General features: G+C 41.8%; 1 protein-coding gene across 1 annotated transcript in view; it reads right to left on the reverse strand.

Annotated features, from left to right (window-relative positions):
• The window catches only part of NALCN (sodium leak channel, non-selective), a 1068865-nt gene that overhangs the window by 193432 nt on the left and 852160 nt on the right, over positions 1–23273 (reverse strand). Inside the window, exon 17 of the mRNA XM_040425261.1 lies at positions 20280–20421. Within this exon, the coding sequence (XP_040281195.1) occupies positions 20280–20421 (142 nt within the window). The remainder of the gene's footprint in view (positions 1–20279; positions 20422–23273) is intronic.

Raw genomic sequence — 23273 nt, forward strand, 5'->3', positions numbered from 1 at the left:
CGGGGGGGGGGGCTGGCACTATGGGGGAGCTGGCACTATAAGGGGGCTGGCACTATGGGTGAAGTGGCACTATAAAGGGGCTGGCACTATAAAGGGGCTGGCACTATGGGGGGGGCTGGCACTATGGGGTAGGAGCTGGCACTATGGGGGGGCTGACACTATAAAGGGGCTGGCACTATAAGGGGGCTGGCACTATGGGGGGGGGCTGGCACCACGGGGGGGGGCTGGCACTATGGGGGAGCTGGCACTATAAGGGGGCTGGCACTATGGGTGAAGTGGCACTATGGGGGGGCTGACACTATAAAGGGGCTGGCACTATAAGGGGTCTGGCACTATGGGGGGGGGGGCTGGCACTATGGGGTAGGAGCTGGCACTATGGGGGGGCTGACACTATAAAGGGGCTGGCACTATAAGGGGGCTGGCACTATGGGGGGGGCTGGCACTATGGGGTAGGAGCTGGCACTATGGGGGGGCTGGCACTACGGGGGGGGGCTGGCACTATGGGGGAGCTGGCACTATAAGGGGGCTGGCACTATGGGTGAAGTGGCACTATGGGGGGGCTGACACTATAAAGGGGGCTGGCACTATAAGGGGGCTGGCACTATGGGGGGGGGTGGCACTATGGGGTAGGAGCTGGCACTATGGGGGGGCTGGCACTACGGGGGGGGGGGCTGGCACTATGGGGGAGCTGGCACTATAAGGGGGCTGGCACTATGGGGGGGCTGCCACTATGGGGGGCCTGGCACTATGGGGGGCTTGTACTATGGGGGGGGAGCTGGCACTATGGGGGCATTTCTTGCTGGCACATTATGGGGGGGCACCATGGGGGAGAGGAGCACTATGGGGGTATCTGGGGGCTCTAAAGGGGCTTTTTTTTAATTATTGGCACATTCTGGGGGGCACCATAGGGGAGAGCAGCACTATGGGGCATCTGGGGTTACTATAGGGGCATTATTTGGGGGCACTATGGGGAAGTGGGGGCTCTAAAGGGGCCTTTTGTATTGGAACATTATGGGGGGCACTATGGCATTTGGTAGCACTAAGGGGGCATTTTTTACTGGCACATTATGGCAGGCACTATAGGGGAGAGCGGCACTATGGGGCATTATTTGGGGGCACTATGGGGGAGTGGAGCACTATTGGGGCATATGGTGGCACTAAGAAGGGAATTTTTTTTACTGGCACATTGTGGGGGAGAGGAGCACTATAGGGGCATCTGCTGGGGGTACTAAGGGGCATTTTTTTACTGGCATATTATGGGGGACACTATGGGGAAGGGGGAGAGGAGCAGTATGAGTGCATTTACTGGGGCACTATATAGGGGTATTTTATACTGGCATACATTATGGGGACATTAGCTCAACTGCGGGCACTAAGCGGGGGTATTTCATGTACTGTCATATTATAGGGAAAATTAGTACTACTAGGGGGTATTATGGGGAGCTTTACTACTACTGGGGGGCTATGAGGAACATGATTACTAGGGCACTATTGGGGCATTATTACTACTAAGTGTGCTCTGGCAGATAATTATTTCTATTGGTGGGATTTTGGGGGGCACTGTTACTTTGGGGGCACCCTAGCACAGTATCAGCTTAGCACAATTATTTTTGGGGGACATTATCTTTATACTATTAGTGTCTGGGCGCAGTTATTTTTTAGAGCACTGTGTGCCAATAATTGTTTAAGGGGGCACTATCTGTGTGGTAGTAGTATTCCCAGGGGTACTGTTTCTGCAGTATAGTATTGGGGGTGGCAGGAAACTAATGTCTGTTTCTCAATCTCTGCAGAGACGGGAGATGGCTGAAAAATCATCATGGCGGTCTGGTCTGAATGGAGAAGATGAGGAAAAAGAACGTCTACAACAAAGGTGACATTGGATGTAAGAGGTATGTGGTGCTATGTAGGAGAGGAGATGCTCCGGCTTCTCCCCCTGCCATTTGCAGAAGGAGGATTCAGAGCTGGGTGAGGATGACGAAAGGGGGCAGCAGGCCACGGGCGGGTGGCAGATGGTGGGGGGGAACCACAAGCCTTAAGCAGGATCTGGGGAGGGAGGAGAGCGGAGGAGCTTCCTGGCTGTAGCTTGTTGTATAAGCAGGCAGTGCAGCCAGGACAGGTCCTCCCCTCTTCGTATGATGTGTAGACAGGCCTCAACTATAGAATGTCAGCTGTACAGTGTGTGTTGGGAGTGGCCTATTAAATGTAGGAGGGGCTTTTAATAATGGGCGGGGCTAAAAATGGGCCACTTGACTGGATTTGCCCCCCAGGACTATGGCTGCCAGCCCTCCCCTGTCTGGCGCAGCACCCCATCACTCTCCATGGTCAAATAGCCCTTACTTTCAAAGTTTTCCCAATTTTTCGGCTGACTGACTGACCTTCATTTCTTAAAGTAATGATGGCCACTCATTTTTCTTTACTTAGCTGCTTTTTTCTTGCCATAATACAAATTCTAACAGTCTATTCAGTAGGACTATCATCTGTGTATTCACCTGACTTCTCCTCAACGCCACTGATGGTCCCAACCCCATTTATAAGGCAAGAAATCCCACTTATTAAACCTGACAGGGCACACCTGTGAAGTGAAAACCATTTCAGGGGACTACCTCTTGAAGCTCATCAAGAGAATGCCAAGAGTGTGCAAAGCAGTAATCAAAGCAAAAGGTGGCTACTTTGAAGAACCTAGAATATTACATATTTTCAGTTGTTTCACACTTGTTTGTTATGTATATAATTCCACATGTGTTAATTCATAGTTTTAATGCCTTCAGTGTGAATCTACAATTTTACAATGTCATGAAAATAAAGAAAACTCTTTGAATGAGAAGGTGTGTCCAAACTTTTGGTCTGTACTGTATATCACACCAGTTGTAATTAGTTATTCCAATAGCGTTTGTCCCTCTATCTAGATGCGGTACCTCAGCAGAACTGCACACAACTGCTGCACAATACAAATGCACTATAATATACTTTCTATGTTAGAAGGTATATTATAGGTATAACACACCCCTCAATCAGTTTTTTTATGGGGGGGGGGGCAACAGGTATATCACACCAGTTGCAATTATCCCTCTATGTAGCTGCAGTATCGCAGCAGAACTGCACACAACTGCTGTACAATACAAATGCACTATAATATACTTTCTATGTTGGAAAGTATATTATAAGTATATCACACCCCTCAGTATGTCACACCTATACCAGTCCTTAAAAGGACTTTTGTGGCCCTATTAGCTAGCATTTGGTGTCCCTAACAGTCTGTCCCTGCTCCACACAGCAACCTCTCCCTACACTGGCAAAAAACTGAATTTAAAATGGCTGCCAGATTGGGTTTATTTACAGGGTAGGGTGTGTGTCCATGTGCTGAAGCGGCTCAATTGCCTGTCCTGTCCCACCTGATGGATGTGTCATGGGTCAAAGTTCGGCGCTATGCAAAAAAATATGGCACGTGCGAATATCGCTATATATTCGCATGTTCGGTGAATCGCGAACGAGCAAAGTTCGCTGCAAAACAACCGCCGGGTGAACTGCAAGGCTATCTCTAGTAGCCACTACCAAGTGGAAGGGGCCTTCTGCTTTCGGTTCTGTCAATTGTTTTGTTTCTGGCACTACCGGCTGCCGAAAATAGTTGCTTGGTGGGGGACGTGGTTCTAGACCCCCATGGAACTGATATTGATAAGTTATCCATAGGATTGATCATCAATATTTACAAAGTGGAAAACCCCTTTGAAATTGGAATTGCTGGAACCTGGAATAACCAATTATGATCAGGTAACTTTTGCCTTGTATTGTTGTTTTTTTATTTTTGACTGGTTGCATTTTACTCATTTTGGGCTCAAAACTGTTTTTTTTCAATTGGTCTTTATTAAACATACTGAGCCATTCTGTCACAAAGGGTTAACAGTTTTTCTAGCTATGTGAATCATACTTTTTACTTTCACTTTTGGTCATCTAATAATCCTCATCCCTATATTACTAAAAGGTCATAAACCCTTACTTAAGCCACATTCTTATCGGTAAGATAATTGAGCAAAAATGAGTGTTTATAAGGTCAGAGATCAGGAGCCCATCAGGTGAGCTGCCTGACGAAGCAGCAAATTGAGATCCTGCTACTAGATAAAGTCAAGGCTGAACAAAGACAGTGGTTAAAATTTTTTAATAAAGAGCTATAGAAAAAAATATTTTTAGCTCAAAATGAGTACAATGCAATAATAATAATAATAATAAAAAAAAAGCCCCCAAAGGTGTACTTAACCTTTAGTCACAAACCAGAATTTTCTTTACCAACAATTCTTGAACTTTCTTCCCACATATTTCTTTCTTCTCAAAGAAACTGCTGCATGTGATGAGTAATCTTCCTCTGACATGCTACATAATAAATTTCTATTTACACATTACAAGAACTATGAATGAAAGATTTTGAAAAGATGGCAAGTAGCGTAATCTCCTGAGATTATGCATGGCTATCATGTTTCTATTTCTAGTATCCATCTCTGTTAAGCTATATAATGCCACTTATGCCAGTTCTGCTTATATTCACAGCACTTTATTCTATTTTTCAAGGTCAAGGAAATTATTACAAAAAAGGCTAAAGTGAATACATTAGATTCGCTGAGAAGGCCAGTAAATGATTTTTTCAAGGAGAAAAAACATCCCTAAAGGATCAAATTTCATAATGCCTTATACAGACTGTCCATAGTGATTATAGAAGGATTTAAGATGCTGAGAAACTGCTTAGAAAAGATATGGTACATTGCTTAGCTGTTATTTTTGTTAAGTTTTGGTAAATGCGTTCACTTTGAGATAAATATATATGTCTAAAATTTACAGAATTATAAATATGGATAGACATTTATATACACTTTCAGATCATTGGACTTGGCTGATTTTGGGATACATTAAACATACGGGAGACAAATTTACTAAGGCTAGTTTCACACTGCTGGCAGGAGTTCCGGCAGGCTTTTGTAGTCAATGAGGCCATTCTGGTAAAAAATGCCGGCAGTGTGAAAGAAGCCTTATACTAGACAGTTTAAAAATGTGCCAGATTTATCACAGCAACTGATAATGGATAATAAATCTGGAGCACCTTCAGGCTATCTAATCTAAATTTATACCACCTATTAGTTGGCTTACCATGTGCCAGAATTATGTGCCTTCATTTTGGCCTATCTAAAGCCACGCCAGGGCCGGCTCTATCATAAGGCAGCCCAAGCGGCTGCTTGAGGGCGCAGAGCCGGGGCGGAAAACAATTAACTTGCTAACTTACACTTGCCCCGCTGAGCCTGTGTACCACGCAGCCCGCTCCTCACTGTCTCAGTCACAGAGCGAGCGGCACACAGCCACGAGACCCTGGTGTATTTAAATCTCATTTAACATGTCTTTCAGAAACGTTTCTCCTGGGATTCGAACTCACGACCTTTCACATCAGAGGCAAGGCTCTTACCCACACAGCTATGAGAGCTGTATAGCCAGTTACTTAAAAAAATAAATATATATATATATATATATATATATATATATATATATATATATATATATATATATATATATATATATATATATATATATATATATATATATATATATAACAAAAAATCAGACTGCACTCCAAGCATTTCTTCAAAGAAGTTAGTTTTTATTCACCCATAAGGTGGCAAAGCGACGTTTCGGCTCAAGCATGAGCCTTTCTCATGAGAAAGGCTCATGCTTGAGCCGAAACGTCGCTTTGCCACCTTATGGGTGAATAAAAACTAACTTCTTTGAAGAAATGCTTGGAGTGCAGTCCGATTTTTTGTCTTCTAAAGTGGGTAAGCACCTTTTTACCGTACTTGGACATTGCACCCGTCTATTTTTCCATACTATCCAGGGTGGTGCTGCCAGTGGTTTTTTCTGCTGCTATATATATATATATATATATATATATATATATATATATAAAAAGACTTCTACTGTACTGTCGTGGCCAAAAGTTTTGAGATTTACATAAATATTGGAAATTGGAAAAGTTGCTGCTTAAGTTTTTATAATAGCAATTTGTATATACTCCAGAATGTTATGAAGAGTGATCAGATGAATTGCATAGTCCTTCTTTTCCATGAAAATTAACTTAACCCCTTAAGGACTCAGCCCTATTTCACCTTAAGGACTTGGCCATTTTTTGCAAATCTGACCAGTGTCACTTTAAGTGCTGATAACTTTAAAACGCTTTGACTTACCCAGGCCGTTCTGAGATTGTTTTTTCGTCACATATTGTACTTCATGACACTGCTAAAATTGGGTCAAAAAAGTTAATTTTTTTACATAAAAAAATACCATATTTACCAAAAATTTTGAAAAATTAGCAAATTTCAAAGTTTCAGTTTCTCTACTTCTGTAATACATAGTAATACCCCCAAAAATTGTGATGACTTTACATTCCCCATATGTCTACTTCATGTTTGTAGCATTTTGGGAATGATATTTTATTTTTTGGGGATGTTACGAGGCTTAGAAGTTTAGAAGCAAATCTTGAAATATTTCTGAAATTTACAAAAAACCAATTTTTAGGGACCACTACAGGTCTGAAGTCACTTTGCGAGGCTTACATAATAGAAACCGCCCAAAAATGACCCCATTCTATAAACTACACCCCTCAAGGTATTCAAAACTGATTTTAAAAACTTCGTTAACCCTTTAGGTGTTGCACAAGAGTTATTGGCAAATGGGGATGAAATTTGAGAATTTCATTTTTTTGCCTAATTTTCCATTTTAACCCATTTTTTCCACCAACAAAGCAAGGGTTAACAGCCAAACAAGACTGTATCTTTATTGCCCTGACTATGCCGTTTACAGAAACATCCCATATGTGGCCGTAAACTACTGTACGGGCACACAGTAGGGCGTAGAGGGAAAGGTGCGCCGTATGGTTTTTGGAAGCCAGATTTTGCTGGACTGGTTTTTTTACACCATGTCCCATTTGAAGCCCCCCTGATGCACCCCTAGAGTAGAAACTCCATAATAGTGACCCCATCTAAGAAACTACACCCCTCAAGGTATTCAAACCTGATTTTACAAACTTCGTTAACCCTTTAGGTGTTGCACAAGAGTTATTGGCAAATGGGGATGAAATTTGAGAATTTCATTTTTTTGCCTAATTTTCCATTTTAACCCATTTTTTCCACCAACAAAGCAAGGGTTAACAGCCAAACAAGACTGTATCTGTATTGCCCTGACTCTGCCGTTTACAGAAACACCCCATATGTGGCCGTAAACTACTGTACGGGCACATAGTAGGGCGTAGAGGGAAAGGTGCGCCGTATGGTTTTTGGAAGCCAGATTTTGCTGGACTGTTTTTTTTTACACCATGTCCCATTTGAAGCCCCCCTGATGCACCCCTAGAGTAGAAACTCCATAATAGTGACCCCATCTAAGAAACTACACCCCTCAAGGTATTCAAAACTGATTTTACAAACTTTGTTAACCCTTTAGGTGTTGCACGAGATTTAATGGAAAATAGAGATACAATTTCAAAATTCCACTTTTTTGGCAGATTTTCCATTTTAATATTTTTTTTCCAATTACAAAGCAAGGGTTAACAGCCAAACAAAACTCATTATTTATGGCCCTGATTCTGTAGTTTACAGAAACACCCCATATGTGTTCGTAAACTGCTGTACGGGCACACGGCAGGGCGCAGAAGGAAAGGAATGCCATACGGTTTTTGGAAGGCAGATTTTGCTGGACTGTTTTTTTTGACACCATGTCCCATTTGAAGCCCCCCTGATGCACCCCCAGAGTAGAAACTCCAAAAAAGTGACCCCATTTTAGAAACTACGGGATAGGGTGGCAGTTTTGTTGGTACTAGTTTAGGGTACATATGATTTATGGTTACTCTATATTACACTTTTTTGTGCGGCAAGGTAACAAGAAATAGATTTTTTGGCACGTTTTTTTTTTTGTTATTTACAACATTCATCTGACAGGTTAGATCATGTGGTAATTTTATAGAGAGGGTTGTCACGGACAGGGCAATACCTAATATGTATACAATTTTTTTATTTATGTAAGTTTTATACAATGACTTCATTTTTAAAACAAAAAAAATGTTTTAGTGTCTCCATACTCTAAGAGCCATAGTTTTTTCAGTTTTTGGGAGATTATCTTAAGTAGGGTCTCATTTTTTGCAGGATGAGATGACGGTTTGATTGGCACTATTTTGGGGTGCACATGACTTTTTGATCGCTTGCTATTACACTTTTTGTGACATAAGATGACAAAAAATGGCTTTTTTTACACCGTTTTTATTTTTATTTTTTTACGGTGGTCACCTGAGGGGTTAGGTCATGTGATATTTTTATAGAGCCGGTCGATACGGACGCGGCGATACCTAATATGTATACTTTTTTTATTTATTTAAGTTTTACACAATGATTTCATTTTTGAAACAAAAAAAATCATGTTTTAGTGTTTCCATAGTCTGAGAGTTTTTTCAGTTTTTGGGCGATTATCTTGGGTAGGGTATGATTTTTGCGGGATGATATGACGGTTTGATTGGTACTATTTTGGCGTACATGCAACTTTTTTGATCACTTTTATTACCTTTTTTGGGAAGTAAGGTGGTAAAATTTAAATTTCCTAATAGTTTTTATTTTTTTATTTTTATGGCGTTCACCGTGCGGGGAAAGTAACATGACCGTTTTATAGATCAGGTTGTTACAGACGCGGCGATACCAAACATGTGTAGGGAATTTTATTTTTTCCATTTTTAATCAGTGATAAATGTGTTTTTTGATTTTTCCTTTTTTTTCACTTTTTTTCACTTTTGTTTTTTACCCAGACCCACTTGGTTCTTGAAGATCCAGTGGGTCTGATGTCTGTATAATACAGTACAGTACAATATATATTGCAAAAGTGACAAAATAGGGAGGCTCAACACCCTGATGAACGGATAGCGGTGGGTTCACTGCCAATTGGGTCACTCACCCAATCAAGAATAAAAATGTATAAGCAGAGAAAAGCAGGCACACCACCTACTGGAATGTAGTGGAACACTTGGAAAATTTATTCAATGATAAAATATCATACTTAAAAAGGCCAATACGTATAAAACATTCAATACAATAAAACAATATTTAAAATAATAAATAAAATCAGTAAATATATATCCCAATTAGAGACCACACTCTGAATGATGTTAGACTATTGTATAGTCTCCTGAGATAATGTCTCCTGAAATAGAGTGTAGCAAATATGCAGTCAACCAGTCAATTGTTGCCAAATAGAATCGTCTCCATGAGACTCTTACCACTCAGTAGTGTCGACGATATCAGTGAATGGTCTACTTGCATGAAACGGTGAAAGAATGTAGTCACCAGAGCGCTGGACTCTGGACCCTGGATGCTGGGTAGATGAGAAGCGTGCAGCTTGGAGGACGTGTTCAGAGTAAGTAATCACGTACCGGTGAAAGATGTGGTCACCAAAGCGCTGGACGCTAGACGCTGAGTGCTCAGCTCAAAAGACGTACGTTTGGTCAGGTGGTCCGGTGAAAGGTGCGGTCACCAAAACGTTGGACGCTGGACGCTGAGTGCTCAGCTCAGAAGACGTACGTTAGATCAGGTGATCCTCTGTGGCTGAATCAGATGATCAGGTCAGCTGGTGCAAACGCCCAATCACGTGCTGCACAGGTCCTTGTACCGTAGTTGTAATTTGGCATAGCATGGGTCCAGGTCCTATACTGCAACAAATGGTTATGTTGGCAGATAGCTGTTGCAAAGAGTAATTTTCTTTGTCCACGAAATCCTTTGTACTTGGGGTCCGGACCAGTACTAGATGTGGAAATTTGCGTAGTCCGCTAGACGCGTTTCGAGACTACCTGTCTCTTCCTCAGTAGCTACCAGACTGCGCTTTTCCAAACATTTTATAGGGTACACAATTCAAATAATTAAAATCATTGATAGAACCTGTGGTCAGGTTGAGAAATCAGGTAAAACATGAAATGGATTATAAAATGGAGACAAACATAAAAGCAGACAAATGTCAAAATATCAAATGTTTTTCTATAACACACAAATTATATTTATATCTTCTATGTATTTTTCTCTCTAGATATCCAAAATCGCAAGAAGATATCTATAATATGGCTAGTATTAGCATAATTCCTTCATAGTATTAGGTCTCAATACACACATGTATTCCTGTGCGTTTTTTCATACGTTTTACAAGAGAAAGTACATAAAAAAGCCCAATCACAGCTCACATAACTTATTCTGCAAACAGTGTTCATCATATATTTTTACACACGTCTTTTTTCATATATTTATTCAGCTAAAAATTTTTTGCTAAAAAGTTGTTTCTCGTTGAGTGTAGATATAGTGGTGCCTGGGAGCAAGGGGAGATCGGGGTGCTGGATTAAAAACAGCTGACCTCGATGTCTCATCGGTCCCAGGCAACCTATAGAAAACTGAATACTTCTAATTCTGCGTTGAGACCTTTCGGAACCAACCAGCCAAATTCAAAAATCCTTCTTGACTCTACCCGGGACATATGCATAATGTGGTTCCCTCCCCTCCAATTGGGTTGTATTCTTTCTAGGGCCACATATCGTAGTGTACTGGGATCTTGATTGTGGTGAGTTTTAAAATGCCTAGAGACCGTATGCTTCTCATATCCCTTGCGTATATTCGCAATGTGTTCCGACACTCTCTTTTTTAGTGTCCTTTTTGTTCTTCCAATGTATTGCTTATCACATGTACATTGAAAGGTCTCAACGCAGAATTAGAAGTATTCGGTTTTCTATAGGTTGCCTGGGACCGATGAGACATCGAGGTCAGCTGTTTTTAATCCAGCACCCCGATCTCCCTTTGCTCCCAGGCACCACTATATCTACACTCAACGAGAAACAACTTTTTAGCAAAAATTTTTTAGCTGAATAAATATATGAAAAAAGACGTGTGTAAAAATATATGATGAACACTGTTTGCAGAATAAGTTATGTGAGCTGTGATTGGGCTTTTTTATGTACTTTCTCTTGTAAAACGTAGGAAAAAACGCACAGGAATACATGTGTGTATTGAGACCTAATACTATGAAGGAATTATGCTAATACTAGCCATATTATAGATATCTTCTTGCGATTTTGGATATCTAGAGAGAAAAATACATAGAAGATATAAATATAATTTGTGTGTTATAGAAAAACATTTGATATTTTGACATTTGTCTGCTTTTATGTTTGTCTCCATTTTATAATCCATTTCATGTTTTACCTGATTTCTCAACCTGACCACAGGTTCTATCAATGATTTTAATTATTTGAATTGTGTACCCTATAAAATGTTTGGAAAAGCGCAGTCTGGTAGCTACTGAGGAAGAGACAGGTAGTCTCGAAACGCGTCTAGCGGACTACGCAAATTTCCACATCTAGTACTGGTCCGGACCCCAAGTACAAAGGATTTCGTGGACAAAGAAAATTACTCTTTGCAACAGCTATCTGCCAACATAACCATTTGTTGCAGTATAGGACCTGGACCCATGCTATGCCAAATTACCACTACGGTACAAGGACCTGTGCAGCACGTGATTGGGCGTTTGCACCAGCTGACCTGATCATCTGATTCAGCCACAGAGGATCACCTGATCTAACGTACGTCTTCTGAGCTGAGCACTCAGCGTCCAGCGTCCAACGTTTTGGTGACCGCACCTTTCACCGGACCACCTGACCAAACGTACGTCTTTTGAGCTGAGCACTCAGCGTCTAGCGTCCAGCGCTTTGGTGACCACATCTTTCACCGGTACGTGATTACTTACTCTGAACACGTCCTCCAAGCTGCACGCTTCTCATCTACCCAGCATCCAGGGTCCAGAGTCCAGCGCTCTGGTGACTACATTCTTTTACCGTTTCATGCAAGTAGACCATTCACTGATATCGTCTACACTACTGAGTGGTAAGAGTCTCATGGAGACGATTCTATTTGGCAACAATTGACTGGTTGACTGCATATTTGCTACACTCTATTTCAGGAGACATTATCTCAGGAGACTATACAATAGTCTAACATCATTCAGAGTGTGGTCTCTAATTGGGATATATATTTACTGATTTTATTTATTATTTTAAATATTGTTTTATTGTATTGAATGTTTTATACGTATTGGCCTTTTTAAGTATGATATTTTATCATTGAATACATTTTCCAAGTGTTCCACTACATTCCAGTAGGTGGTGTGCCTGCTTTTCTCTGCTTATACAATATATATTGTATCTGTACTGTATTTTACACTTTGTCTGAACAAATCTATGCCTTTTAGCACAGATCTGTTCAGCACCATGGACAGCAGGATGCCTGAGAGGCGTCCTGTTGCCATGGGAACCTTCCCCGTCTGCTCAGTACTGGTCAGAACTGCGCAGACGGGGAAGGGTAAGGAGGGGATCTGTCGGGGGGCTGTCTGGGGGTTCTCTCCCTCCCCATCGGGGGGCTGCAAAGGCACTGCAGCCCCCCGATGGGAGAGGGAGGGAGCTCCCTCTTACTGTTAACTTTTTCCATACAGCGGTCCGTACGGACCGCTGTATGGAAAGGGTTAAACAGCTGACATTGCATCGCAGATGTCAGCCGTTTATACCAGGGTGCCAGCAATGTGCTGGCACCCTGGTATACCCACTGAACACCAACGAATTTTCAAGGGGAGGCGGGCGGGCACAGCACCGCCCGCCTCCCGCACCGCCCACAACTCCCCCCCTGCACCACCCGCCGGCAAAAAATTATTCAGGGGTGCAGGGGGGGGGGTGTAAAATCAGTTTGAGGGACACTAAGGTTTCTGATCCCCACAGTCAGGGACCGCGGGGATCAGAAACTGCAAAAAGCGCAGCAAACCGCAGGTCTGAATTGACCTGCGGTTTGCGGCGATCGCCGATACGGGGGGGGGGGGGTCACATGACCCCCCCTGGCGTTGTCACAGGATGCCGGCTGAATAATTTTAGCCGAAATCCCGTTCTGATTAACCCCTGGGGCGCCGGAATACCGATTTCAAGTTAGGACGTACCGGTACGCCCTGAGTACTTAAGGACTCGGGAAATAGGGCGTACCGGTACGCCCTGCGTCCTTAAGGGGTTAATCCCAAAAAAAAACTTTCCACTGCATTTTATTGCTGTCATTAAAGGACCTGCTGAGATCATTTCAGTAATCGTCTTGTTAACTCAGGTGAGAATGTTGATGAGCACAAGGCTGGAGATCATTATGTCAGGCTGATTGGGTTAAAATGGCAGACTTGACGTCTTAAAAGGAGGGTGATGCTTGAAATCATTGTTCTTCCATTGTTAACCATGGTGACCTGCAAAGAAACGCGTGCAGCAATCATTGCATTGCATAAAAATGGCTTCACAGGCAAGGATATTGTGGCTACTAAGATTGCACCTCAATCAACAATTTATAGGATCATCAAGAACTTCAAGGAAAGAGGTTCAATTCTTGTTAAGAAGGCTTCAGGGCGTCCAAGAAAGTCTAGCAAGCGCCAGGATCGTCTCCTAAAGAGGATTCAGCTGCGGGATCGGAGTGCCACCAGTGCAGAGCTTGCTCAGGAATGGCAGCAGGCAGGTGTGAGCGCATCTGCACGCACAGTGAGGCAAAGACTTTTGGAAGATGGCCTGGTGTCAAGAAGGCCAGCAAAGAAGCCACTTCTCTCCAAAAAAAACATCAGGAACAGATTGATCTTCTGCAGAAAGTATGGTGAATGGACTGCTGAGGACTGGGGCAAAGTCATATTCTCCGATGAACCCTCTTTCCGATTGTTTGGGGCATCTGGAAAAAGGCTTGTCCGGAGAAGAAAAGGTGAGCGCTACCATCAGTCCTGTGTCATTTCAACAGTAAAGCATCCTGAGACCATTCATGTGTGGGGTTGCTTCTCATCCAAGGGAGTGGGCTCACTCACAATTTTGCCCAAAAACACAGCCATGAATAAAGAATGGTACCAAAACACCCTCCAACAGCAACTTCTTCCAACAATCCAACAACAGTTTGGTGAAGAACAATGCATTTTCCAGCACGATGGAGCACAGTGCCATAAGGCAAAAGTGATAACCAAGTGGCTCGGGGAACAAAACGTTGACATTTTGGGTACATGGCCTGGAAACTCCCCAGATCTTAATCCCATTGAGAACTCCTCAAGAGGCGGGTGGACAAACAAAAACCCACTAATTCTGACAAACTCCAAGAAGTGATTATGAAAGAATGGGTTGCTATCAGTCAGGAATTGGACCAGAAGTTGATTGAGAGCATGCCCAGTCGAATTGCAGAGGTCCTGAAAAAGAAGGGCCAACACTGCAAATACTGACTCTTTGCATAAATGTCATGTAATTGTCGATAAAAGCCTTTGAAACGTATGAAGTGCGTGCAATAATATTTCACTACCTCACAGAAACAACTGAAACAAAGATCTAAAAGCAGTTTAGCAGCAAACTTTGTGAAAACTAATATTTGTGTCATTCTCAAAACTTTTGGCCACGACTGTAGGTAACTTTGATACCTAGTGTACATCCATACACATGACAGCTGCCCCAACACACCCAGCTCTGCTTCATCCATACACAGTATACTGGGGCAGCAGTCATGTGTATGGGTATACACTAGGTATCAAAGTTATCTACAGTAGAAGTCTTATATATTTTTTTTTTAAGTAACTGGCTATACAGCTCTCATAGCTGTGTGGGTAAGTTTCTTGCCTCTGATACAGAAGGTCATGAGTTCGAATCCCAGCCTAAACTTTTCTGAAAGACAGGCTAAACAGGAACACGAGCACCAAATTTTCAACGCTAGAGGCTGTTGGGAACACAGGCCGGAAGAGGCCTGCATCGCATTGCTGATATGGAGGTAAGTATAAAAGTGTTTTTTTTTTTTTTTAAATACCGGACTGTTACTTTACTGGGGAGGGGGGGCTATTGGCGCCATGGTACTGGCACATGGAGGGGGGAGGAGAGAGGCACTTGATACTGGCACATTAGGGGGAGAGGATGGCACTATGATATGAGCACATGGGGGGGGGGCAAGAAATGGACATGAATCATGAGGGGCAGAAATGTAGATTCGCTTGTGTTGACAAAAATCCTTGCACCGGCCCTGAGCCACGCCCTTCCAGCACTAAACCATACGCCTTCCTCTCATTGTGAGTGAGTCAAAAAATGGGTCTACAACACTTCATTAATGGGAGCCAGTCCAATCCAGAATTCTGGCCCTTTTCCAATAGGAAAGCTGCCCCACAGTATTGAAAAGAGATGGCTCAAAATCTGGATATGTTATTCTACACAGTGGCTACAATATTTCAAGTCAGCAGCAAATATTTTATTGGTTTCAATGAGACATTTTTTGTTGCATTTTTAATCTCTAGCTCACTTTTTGTGTTCATTGGCAGAAGACAGTTCTTCTCTGTTGTCACACTAGACATTTATGAAGGCTGCAAGGTTCTTGGGTGATATGTATTAAGCAAATATATTGCTGCATTTGTGGGAGGGGAGGCTGATTACAAGGCTATTTCTACGTACCTGTGGGCCCAGGCTGGCTGATTACTAGGCTATTTATAGGCACCTGTGGGCCCAGGCTGACGCCGATTCAGCTGATTTCACCCACCCACCCACACCATCTTACAGTCACTTCACATTAGGGTGGCCCCCTTTAGGCTTCCCTACCACAGCAGTTATGGCATAACTCCACTGCTTGTTGTAGATACGGTTATATAGGTTAGGTTGACCTTTCTGATAGCCGATCCGACCACAAGCTTTATAAATAAAGAAGTCCATGTGAAAATGAAGGTCAAGCAAGCATTCAGATTTCCATTCCTGACCTCCACTACCTTTGAAAAATATTTCATAAATGTGCATGTTTGCTAGCACCTGAAAAGTTGACTATAAGAAGATCGTCAAGAGAACAATAAAGTAAAAGTAAAATACAATAACAAATAAACAGCACATGCAGTAAGAATGATGCTTACGTATGCATTTCAGACAGTCTATGGGATTAAAAATATCACTGTGCATTATTCAAACATGGTGAAAAAGAAATCAGTGTTTTAACCCTTTCAGCCCCGGAGGGTTTTTCATTTTTGTATTTCACTTCCTGCCTTTCCGGGGCCATAACCTTTTAACTTTTCCGTTCACGTAGCTGTATTAGGGCTTGTTTTTTGTGGGACAAGTTACACTTTCTAATTCCACTATTTAATATTGCATACAATGTAGTGGGGAGCAGGAAAAAATTCCAAATAGGGTGAAATTGGAAAAAAAACGCAATTCAACAGCAGTTTTATGGGTTTTGTTTTTACAGGGCTCCCTATACAGGGAGTGCAGAATTATTAGGCAAATGAGTATTTTGACCACATCATCCTCTTTATGCATGTTGTCTTACTCCAAGCTGTATTGGCTCGAAAGCCTACTACCAATTAAGCATATTAGGTGATGTGCATCTCTGTAATGAGAAGGGGTGTGGTCTAATGACATCAACACCCTATATTAGGTGTGCATAATTATTAGGCAACTTCCTTTCCTTTGGCAAAATGGGTCAAAAGAAGGACTTGACAGGCTCAGAAAAGTCAAAAATAGTGAGATATCTTGCAGAGGGATGCAGCACTCTTAAAATTGCAAAGCTTCTGAAGCGTGATCATCGAACAATCAAGCGTTTCATTCAAAATAGTCAACAGGGTCGCAAGAAGCGTGTGGAAAAACCAAGGCGCAAAATAACTGCCCATGAACTGAGAAAAGTCAAGCGTGCAGCTGCCAAGATGCCACTTGCCACCAGTTTGGCCATATTTCAGAGCTGCAACATCACTGGAATGCCCAAAAGCACAAGGTGTGCAATACTCAGAGACATGGCCAAGGTAAGAAAGGCTGAAAGACGACCACCACTGAACAAGACACACAAGCTGAAACGTCAAGACTGGGCCAAGAAATATCTCAAGACTGATTTTTCTAAGGTTTTATGGACTGATGAAATGAGAGTGAGTCTTGATGGGCCAGATGGATGGGCCCGTGGCTGGATTGGTAAAGGGCAGAGAGCTCCAGTCCGACTCAGACACCAGCAAGGTGGAGGTGGAGTACTGGTTTGGGCTGGTATCATCAAAGATGAGCTTGTGGGGCCTTTTCGGGTTGAGGATGGAGTCAAGCTCAACTCCCAGTCCTACTGTCAGTTTCTGGAAGACACCTTCTTCAAGCAGTGGTACAGGAAGAAGTCTGCATCCTTCAAGAAAAACATGATTTTCATGCAGGACAATGCTCCATCACACGCGTCCAAGTACTCCACAGCGTGGCTGGCAAGAAAGGGTATAAAAGAAGAAAATCTAATGACATGGCCTCCTTGTTCACCTGATCTGAACCCCATTGAGAACCTGTGGTCCATCATCAAATGTGAGATTTACAAGGAGGGAAAACAGTACACCTCTCTGAACAGTGTCTGGGAGGCTGTGGTTGCTGCTGCACGCAATGTTGATGGTGAACAGATCAAAACACTGACAGAATCCATGGATGGCAGGCTTTTGAGTGTCCTTGCAAAGAAAGGTGGCTATATTGGTCACTGATTTGTTTTTGTTTTGTTTTTGAATGTCAGAAATGTATATTTGTGAATGTTGAGATGTTATATTGGTTTCACTGGTAAAAATAAATAATTGAAATGGGTATATATTTGTTTTTTGTTAAGTTGCCTAATAATTATGCACAGTAATAGTCACCTGCACACACAGATATCCCCCTAAAATAGCTAAAACTAAAAACAAACTAAAAACTACTTCCAAAAATATTCAGCTTTGATATTAATGAGTTTTTTGGGTTCAATGAGAACATGGTTGTTGTTCAATAATAAAATGAATCCTCAAAAATACAACTTGCCTAATAATTCTGCACTCCCTGTATGGTAAAACTGACCAGTTACAGTATATGTATAGTTTTTCTCTTCATTATTCAAACATGGTGAAAAAGAAATCAGTGTTTTAACCATTTCAGCCCCGGAGGGTTTTTAATTTTTGTTTTTCACTCCCTGCCTTTCCGGGGAGATAACTTTTTTTATTTTTCTGTTCATGTAGCTGTATTATGGCTTGTTTTTTGCAGGACAAGTTACACTTTCTAATTCCACCAATGTAGTGGGGAGCTGGAAAAAAAATTCAAATGGTGTGAAATTGGAAAAAAACACAATTCAACCCAGTTTTATGGGTTTTGTTTTTACGGGGTTCCCTATCTGGTAAAACTGACCAGTTACTTTCATTCTCCAGGTCAGTACGATTATGGCAATACCATATATATATAGTTTTTCTTGCATTTTAATACTGAAAAAAATTATAACCCCTATAACACTGATGGCGAACCTATGGCACGGGTGCCAGAGGCGGCACTCAGAGCCCTCTCTGTGGGCACCCACACCCTGGAAAAAGTCTATGGTGTACCAATATGCCTTAGACTTATCCTGCCATCAGCGCAGGGCGCACTATGAACAGCACAGGCAGCGCATTGAATGTAGGCAGGCTATTATAGCTAAATTATAAAGTACATGGAAGATATACTATACTGTTGGCACTTTGCGATAAATATGTGGGCTTTGGGTTACAGTTTGGGCACTCAGTCTGTAAAAGGTTTGCCATCACTGCCCTATAACATTTTTGTAGTTATGTGTATGGAGCTTTGTGAGGGCTCTTTTTTTGCAGGACGACTTTTTGATCACTTTTTATAAAAAGAATTTGAGGGACATGAAATGACCAAAAAAACTGCGAATCGGCCGTTTAATGTGTGGAAAAAATATATATTTTAATAGTACTGACATTTTAGCACGCATAGATGCCTATAGTGTGTATTTTTTTTATTGTTTGCATATTTTTATTTACATTTGAATTTTTATATTTTTTTAATAAGAAAAAAAACCATTTATTTTTTATCCCCCTTAGGGAACTATAACAAGCATTAGATTGCTTCTGTCATACACTCCAATGCATTAGTGTTGGAGTGTATCAGAAACTGGTGAAAAGTAGAACTGGCTTAGTTGCCCATAGCAACCAGTCAGATTCCACCTTTAATTTTGGACAGCTCCTTTGGAAAATGAAAGGAGAAATCTGATTGGTTGGTATGGGCAACTAAGCCAGTTCTACTTTACAGTAGTTTGATAAATGATTAATTTTGTTCCTATGAAACCCATAGTTCCCATAGGAACTAATTTGTGGCAGCCTCTGTTCATTCAGGGGCACTAAGGCTGCTGCACACTGCATCTGGGTTCCCCGATCTTTGCCGGAGGGAACTGGAGCAAACTTGGAAGTGCGCGCTGTAAACAGGACCGTAACAAAAGGTAGTGAGGAAAGTATGAAAATGAAAAAATGAAAATTAGCCTGTATTGAAGGGGTTAAAATAACTCTCCTAACAAGTTTGTTTTAGTAAATACTTGCATTTCTGTAATGTAGTTTTTAATGGAACCATTTAATTTACCATATCTTGTACTGTGGGGTGAAATTTCTTTAAAATTCAACTCCGCCATTGTTTTTTAGGATTTGTTATTATTATTATTGTACACTAAAAATGCTATAAAGACCTTATTCTGCAGTGATTACTGTGATACCAAATTTGTATAGTTTAATTACATTTTACGCAATGCTAGGGAGACTCGTTCCCGTCCCCACCTGCCATTGGCTGCTACCCCCCCCCCCCCCGACACCGGATGTTTTCATCCGCGCATGGGGAGAAGTAGCAGCTGCGGTGTGGGGACCAGGTGCGGCGCAGGGAGTGGGGAGCCAGGTAAGTATATTCAGTGTGAGGGGCCCGGGCATATGGGGGCATTAAATAGTCTAGGATAACCCCTTTAAGCCCTGCTGCAGGCTGTTTACGATGGCAGGCCTGGGAGCCTTTACAAGTCCTAAGCTGCCAATCAGCTCCCCTTGATTTTGTTGTGGGGGCCACCTCCCTCTGACCAACCACTCAGATGCTGCTATTGACCATGGCATCTGAAGGGTTAAATAACCAGGATCAGAGTTATCTCCAATCCTGGCAACTGCAGATGGGTGTCAGCTGTATTACACAGCCAGCTTGTGAGCCCACTGCATACACTCTTCACACACCTTGGATATACAGTTACGTCTAGGTGCGTGAATGGGTTAAGATGATATGATGAATATGAAAGATGAGACAATAGAGGGTATATTTCAACTTACAGAAGAATCCTTGAAAATATCTTGGATAAAGTCACCAAAAATAATGTGCTATAAGCAGTAACAGCTTTACCGTACAAATCCTGTAATTTCAAATAAATTTTAGATTATCAGTTATAAATACATGTATTATTAAAAGGCATTTTTACCTTTTGATCAATGTACTTATTTTCCTCAATACCAGAGCGTTTAGAGTGATCACAAGAAGAAGAAGAAGCTGAAGGAAGTCTTCTCAGAAGACAGCTGGTGTCTTGTTGTTGACGGTCAATAAACTGCTTCATGAAACTTTCCCTTAGGAAAACATAGAAAATAATAAATAAGGTCTTCTCTACATATTATAGCATTCATGGGACTATGTTGGTTCACAGCATGTTTGGAATACAGTTAGGTATGCATTTTTACTGCATCCTGGGAAAAAAAAGTATACTGTGACGACAGGATGCCTATGATGTTAGATTACATTGTCACTGACTTCCGTCGGGAAAAAACTGGAGAGCTCCTATATGAAAGAGCTGGGAACACTGAAATCTGAGATGCAGATGTTAGATGCTAAAGTTAATGACAGGGGACAGAACAGGATAATCATTCCTATAGTGTGCAAGCATGGCCACCACTGATGGATCGCATGGTGGTCGTAACTATGGAAATGAGAACTGTATAATGTGATGGAAAATTGAATCAAGCTAGCAAAGGACGCAATATGGATAATAATAATAATACATTAGTAAGTGCTATTAACTCTATTAAGTAGTTGTATTAACTTTCTCTACATCATAAATGCCACTTGCTGAAGTGACACAACCCCTTTAAGGTTAATCTGTCGAAAACAGAGGTTTTAAATGTATCTTTAGAAGACCAGGTGGTTCGGTCCCTTCAGAGCAATCTTTCCTTCCAGTGGCAAAGCCAGTGCATTGCCTATTTAGGGATTTAGACATCATCCCAACTACTGTATTTTTTGCCATATAAGTCGCACCTGCCCATAAGATGCACCTGGGTTTTACAGGATGAAATTAAGATTTTTTTTTTTCCATTAGACCTCAGATCAGACCCCAGTTCAGAGCTCCGATCAGACCCCCAATGTTAATAAGACCCCCAATCAGAACTCAGCTCAGACCCCCAATGTGAAAAAGACCCCCATTCTGACCTCAAATCACATCCCAATGTGAATGGCCCCCAATAAGACCTCAGATCAGAGCCCCAATTTGAAAAAGACCACCCATTCAGAACTCAGATCAGACCTTTAATTTGAATGACCCCCAATTAGACCTCAGATCAGAGCCTCACTTTGGGAAGGGGGGGGGGATTGAGGGGGCAGGGAGGGCATCTTATAGGTTGAAAAATATGGTAACCATCTTTGCAGAAGAATATTTTTATTGTTCTGCTCCTATAACAGAGCAGAACAATGGAAATACAAATCAGCGATGTGAACTCCACCTAAAGTGTTAAGAGTCAAGATGGAGATAGCTGGATCTGTACTTGCCAACTCTCCTGGAGCTTCTGGGAGGCTCTCAAAAAAGAGGAAGATCTCCTGGACTCTTGGAGAAATTAGCAAATACACTGATGAGCAAAAGGGTAACGATGTTTTGAACTTTAAAATTCAGGCTCCATATTTCACTATCCACTACAGCTTCGAACATGAGACTACCTTCATTTTATAGATAATCATCTTTGCTATATCTAACGTAAATTGGACATGCAACTTTTTAGCATATGATTAGTTATGCAGATTATTGTCAAGTAACTGCATTGTTACTGTTTTGCTCCTAAAATTCTAATCTTAAATTTTCATTATTTTGTAAATCCACCTTTGGCTTTCAACACTGCCTGAATCCTTCTGGGCATGATCTTGATTAGATTAGATTCAAGCATGTCTCGAGTGAAATATGTTCCTAGGTCTCTTCTACGTGTTCCCAATGTTGGTGCATACTGGTAGACCTACTTGGGTACGAATACAGCTTTTTCTTCAACTCTACCCACAAGTGTTCGATTGGGTTGAGGTCTGGGGACTGTGGGGGCCAATTAAACACCTCAATTTCATTGTCATTGAACTATTTCTTAGCCAATCACAACAAATGATTCGGTTTGTTGTCCTGCTGGAACATTATGTTGTCCATTTAATACCCATAGTACTCGAGTGTACAGAGTAACTCATCTTGTAGGATACTCACATATACTGTAGCTCAGCATTAAGATCCTGGTCAAGTATCCAACGCCTTTGACTGTGAAACAACCCCATAGCATCAGGCTTTGTCCACCGAGCTTGACAGTGCCTTCAATTTCTCGATCCGCTAGCCCCTTTTTCCCTGGTTTCTTCCAGACCCATTTGCACCCACCAGAGCCAAGTCTATTGACTTTTGTCTCTTTGCTCCAAATCACCTTCTACTGTCCACTTTTCGTACTTTTTTGCAAACACGAGCCATTGCTTCTTATGACGATATTGAAGGCTTTTTCACCTTTTTTTCGACCACCATTCCAGACTTGTGTAATGCGTGTTGCACGGTTCTAGCATGGAAGTCTGTGATCTCACTATTACGAAGCATAAGAGATACGAGCCACCTCCACTGCTGTGTTTGTCGCGCCAGAACTGATAGACCTTGTGATGAGCTGACTTGTTGATTCCGATATTTTGCCTGGACATCCACCTCTTGGCTTTTGAATGAATGGACAGATTTCATTTTATATTCTTTCAACTGTGATAGAACTCACATGATGCAGTTTGGCAATTTTCTTGGCCGAGATACCGCTATCGATGAGCTGAATGATGCTGTTTCTCTTTTCTTGCAAAATCTTGTGATTTTCAGTATACAAGAAGAAAAAGTTTGTTCCACCACCAGGAACAAAACAGTAACAATGCAGAATCTGCATAACTAATCATATCCTAAATAGTTGCAAGTCCCTTTTATGTATGAGATAGCCAAGATGATTGTCTATAAAATGATGGTAGTCTCACATTCGAAGCTGTAGTGAATCGTGAGATATGGAGCCTGAAAATCAAAACATTGTTAACCTTTTGCTTGTCAGTTTGTATATGAGTATCTCATGAAAGACCCTCCATGAGCTCTAACTGTATGTGACTCTGACTGTATGTGATTATGTGTCATTAGACGAAGCCGACAACATAAGTGTTCTGAGGGAGAGTGATG

Source organism: Bufo bufo, chromosome 3 (genome assembly GCF_905171765.1).
Source record: "Bufo bufo chromosome 3, aBufBuf1.1, whole genome shotgun sequence".
NCBI lineage: Eukaryota > Metazoa > Chordata > Amphibia > Anura > Bufonidae > Bufo > Bufo bufo.